The sequence below is a fragment of the Charadrius vociferus genome, unplaced genomic scaffold, assembly GCF_000708025.1.
Source record: "Charadrius vociferus isolate BGI_N301 unplaced genomic scaffold, ASM70802v2 scaffold1853, whole genome shotgun sequence".
Taxonomy (NCBI): domain Eukaryota; kingdom Metazoa; phylum Chordata; class Aves; order Charadriiformes; family Charadriidae; genus Charadrius; species Charadrius vociferus.
This window is the reverse complement of record NW_009647485.1, coordinates 1-4245: the sequence shown is the minus strand read 5'-3', so window position 1 is coordinate 4245 and position 4245 is coordinate 1. Positions and strand designations below refer to the sequence as shown.

General features: G+C 45.2%; 1 protein-coding gene across 1 annotated transcript in view; it reads right to left on the bottom strand.

The window, feature by feature from the left end:
• The window catches only part of LOC104282640 (soluble lamin-associated protein of 75 kDa-like), a gene marked incomplete at both ends in the record, with an annotated part of 18679 nt that extends 16409 nt beyond the window's left edge, over positions 1-2270 (bottom strand). The window contains one exon of the mRNA XM_009880754.1: positions 2185-2270. Within this exon, the coding sequence (XP_009879056.1) occupies positions 2185-2270 (86 nt within the window). The remainder of the gene's footprint in view (positions 1-2184) is intronic.
• Positions 2271-4245: the final 1975 nt, after the last annotated feature.

Here is a 4245-nt window from a genome sequence, read left to right as displayed (position 1 = left end):
AAATTCTCAAGAGGTGTCATACCTGGCCCAAAGGAGAAAAGGGAGGCAAAAGAGCTGGGGAAAGTATCTCCCCCTGTCTCTCCCATAGATTGGGTGTGATTATGAATAACTTCTGAGAGGTGGTAACCAAGGTATGGACAGGACAGCAATACTGCATAGACACCCCAACAAAGCCACTTCAATAGTGATGTTATCATATCATAAGCTGATATTGCACACAACAGCAAAATGATAATCCTGATCCCTCTCCCCGAGATAACAAACAGCATCACAGGGAATACATAGAGCATATAAGAATTTACAAAACACAGCCATGCAAACAAATGAAGCAACATTGTAACCGGCAATTATCTAACCAATATGGGAAATGGATACAAGAAATTCGTTTTAACAAGCTCCGGTCAGATCTGTTTTTATTGCAACCCTTTGTGCCCCACGTTGGGCACCAAAAAAGACTGTTGTGGTTTGGCCTCAGCCAGCAACAAAGAACCATGCAGCTGCTCACGCAACTCCCACAGCCGTGGCAAAAAGACAGGAAAAAACTCGTGTGTTAAAATAGTGCAATTTAACAGAGCAGCAAAAGGGAAGATGAAAACAAAACAATAACACCGATAAAGGGATATGAAGACGCAGTTACAGTACCACCACAAAGCACATTGACCAGACCCGCACCACCACAGCCCACCCCCAAGTTGCGACTGCTCTCCTCACCCGGCTAGCTCCTCTTATACCCCGGGCATGGGTCACATGGTATGGAATACCTGCCCCCTGCCGGCTCCTTGGGGAAATTGACCCCATCCCTGCCAGAACCAGGACACCATTCTACCATTATGAAGCACACAAAAAACAAGGCTACACGCCAAATTCTCTAGAGTAAGTTTAAATACAAAAATCAAAGATGAGTGTCTAGATACGAATTACACTCCTGGAAAAATACAGGTTTTCATAACACAATCTATGCATAATATGCAACATATAACACGATCATAGAATTGTCTAGGTTGGAAGGGACCTTTAAGATCACTGAGTCCAACCATCTACCTCACACTGCCAAAACCACTACTAAGCCACATCCCTAAGCACCACATCTACCCATCTTTTAAATACCTCCAGGGATGGCGATTCCACAACTTCCCTGGGCAGGCTGTTCCAATGCTTGATAACTATTTTGGTGAAGAAATTTTTTCCTAATATACCATCTAAACCTCACCTGGCACAACTTAAGGCCATTTCCTCTTGTCCTATCACTTGTGACTTGGGAGAAGAGACCAACCTCCACCTCTCTACAACCTCCTTTCAGGTAGTTGTAGAGATCCATAAGTCCTCCCCTCAGCCTCCTTTTCTCCAGACTAAACAACCCCAGTTCCCTCAGCCACTCCGCATAAGTCTTGTGCTCTAGACCCCTCACCAGCTTTGTTGCCCTTCTCTGGACATGCTCCAGCACCTCAATGTGCTTCTTGTATTGAGGGGCCCAAAACTGAACACAGTATTCAAGGTGGGGCCTCACCAGTGCCAAGTACAGGGGGACAATCACTTCCCTAGTCCTCCTGCTCACTACACTATTCCTCCTGATCACTACACTATTCCTGATACAAGCCAGGATGGCTATTGGCCTTCTTGGCCAATTTCTTCCAGTTTTGGAAGAAACCAAAACTCCGTACTAGGTAGGTATCAGTAATGGTAACACAGCTCATTGATGAGCAATAAAGCAGATACCAGGCAACTTACTTGCCCAAACCTTATGTATCGCCACTACAGACCACCAGCTCCAACATGCCTCTATCAAACAGGTTCCTTTCGATACTTTTAGCTTACTATTCTCCTGATAAGACCAATAGGTACCACTGTGATAAAACACACCACTCTACTACGTTTCAATACAATCAGACATATTATGTTCTAAAGAGTAAGGAAAAAACTCTTCTTAACATCATTAACATCTAAATACGTTGCATATGAAGCTACTATACAAGAGTCCCTCTTTCTCTTGACACTATTTTCACAACCCTTCCCCCTAGTACCTATTTCCTCTATTCCCATTGACCTTGCTTTTGGCATGAAACGGCTAACTCATTTCTCAATGAAATGAAAACATGTAACATCTGACACACTTGCTATTTGCCATTACTTGTCATTATCTTGAAGGATAAGAATAATTGCTAGGTGAATGTTGGAGCACTTTACCTGCTGAAGCCCCTCTCTAGAAGTGACAGATGTTCTCACAATGTCATCAATTGACCACCACTGGTTAGCAAGATACAGGGCTACAGCTTGAAAGAAACAAGAGAAATAAAAAGTTAGTGATTCTTCCCATTCCAAAAAGAAACATATTCATTAAAGCTGCTAAACAATTAGGAATAACACTGTAGTAACCAAGTTAAGCATCTTATAGTTGTCACTATATTAATGCAGCTCTTACTACCTTAGCACAACATACACATCACCCCCGCCCATATGCAACGCTGTATTGGGTTTCTGTGATATGGTTTTGGTAGCAGGAGGGCTACAGGGGTGGCTTCTTTGAGAAGATGCCAGAAGCTTCCCTCATGTCCAGTGGAGCCAGTGCCAGCCAGCTCCAAGACAGACCCCACCACTGGCCAAGGTTGAGCCGATCAGCAACAGTGATAGTGCCTCTGTCATAACATATTTAAGAAGGGGAAAATACTGCTGAACAGCAGCAGCTGGGAGAGAGGAGTGAGAATATGTGAGAGCAACAATTCTGCAAAGTCAATGAAGAAGGAAGGGGAGGAGGTGCTCCAGGTGCCCAAGCAGAGATTCCCCTGCAGCCTGTGGTGAAGACCATGGTGAGGCAGGTTGTTCCCTTGCAGCCCATGGAGGTTGATGGTGCAACAGATATCCACCTGCAGCCCATGGAGGACCCCACACCAGAGCAGGCAGGTGTGCCCAAAGGAGGCTGTGACCTCATGGAGAGCCCATGCTGGAGCAGGCTCCTCCCAGGACCTGTGACCCTACAGAGAGAGGAGTCCACACTGGAGGAGGTTTGCTGGCAGGACTTGTGACCCCGTGGGGAACCCATGCTGGAGCAGTCTGTTCCTGAAGGACTGCACTCTGTGGAAAGGGCCCATAATGGAGCAGTTTATGAAGAACTGCAGCCTGTGGAAAGGACCCACGTTGGAGAAGGTCATGGAGGACTGTCTCCTGTGGGAGGGACCCTACGCTGTTGCAGGGGAAGAGTGTGAAGAGGAAGGAATGGCAGAGACAACGTGTGATGAACTGACTGCAACCCCCATTCCCCTGCACCACTCAGGGGGAAGAGGTAGAGAATTCGGGAGTGAAGTTGAGCCCAGGAAGAAGGGAAAGGTAGGGGGAAGGTGCTTTAAAATTTGGTTTTATTGCTCATTACCCTACTCTGATTGGATTGGTAATAAATTAAATTAATTTCCCTGAGTCGAGTATTTTTTATCCATGACGGTAATTGCCGAGTGTCGTGGTTTAACCCCAGCTGGCAACTAGGACCATATAGCTGCTCATTCACCCCCCTTTACTCACCCAAGAAGGGTAGGGAGAAGAGGGAGAAAAGGAGGGGAACGGGAAAAAACCTTGTAGGTTGAGATAAAGACAGTTTAATAGAACAATATCAGAAAAGGAAAATAACAATAATAATGACACAAGTCACTCTCACCACCCAGTGAATTGGCACCCTCAAGGCAGCAATCGTGAGAACCCACCTCCTGGATGACCCGATTTATATACCCAGCAGAGGTCTATGGTACAGAATATTCCATTGGCCATTCCATTGTTATGTCTAGGCTTCATCTCAGCTTCTATGGGAAGCTGAAACAAGTCCTTGAAAACTATAAACATCTCCTGGCAACAACCAGAACAACATATATTATTGACATTCCTTTCATAACAAATCTGAAACACAATAACCACTAGAAAGAAAATTAACTCAGTCTCAGCTGAAACCAGGACACTGAGTGATCACAGAATCATAGCATAGTTTGGGTTGGATAGGACCTTTAAAGGTCATCTAGAACAACCTCCCCTGCAATAAGCAGGGACATCTTCAACTAGATCTGGTTACTCAGAGCCCCTGTCTAACCTGATCTTGAATGTTTCCAGGGATGAGGCATATACCACCTCTCTGGGACACCTGTTCTAGTGTTTCACCACCCTCACTGTAAAAAATGTCTTCCTTATACCTAGTCTAAATCTACACTCTTTTAGTTTAAAACCATTACCCCTTGTCCAAGCACAACAGGCCCTGCTAAAGTTTGTCCC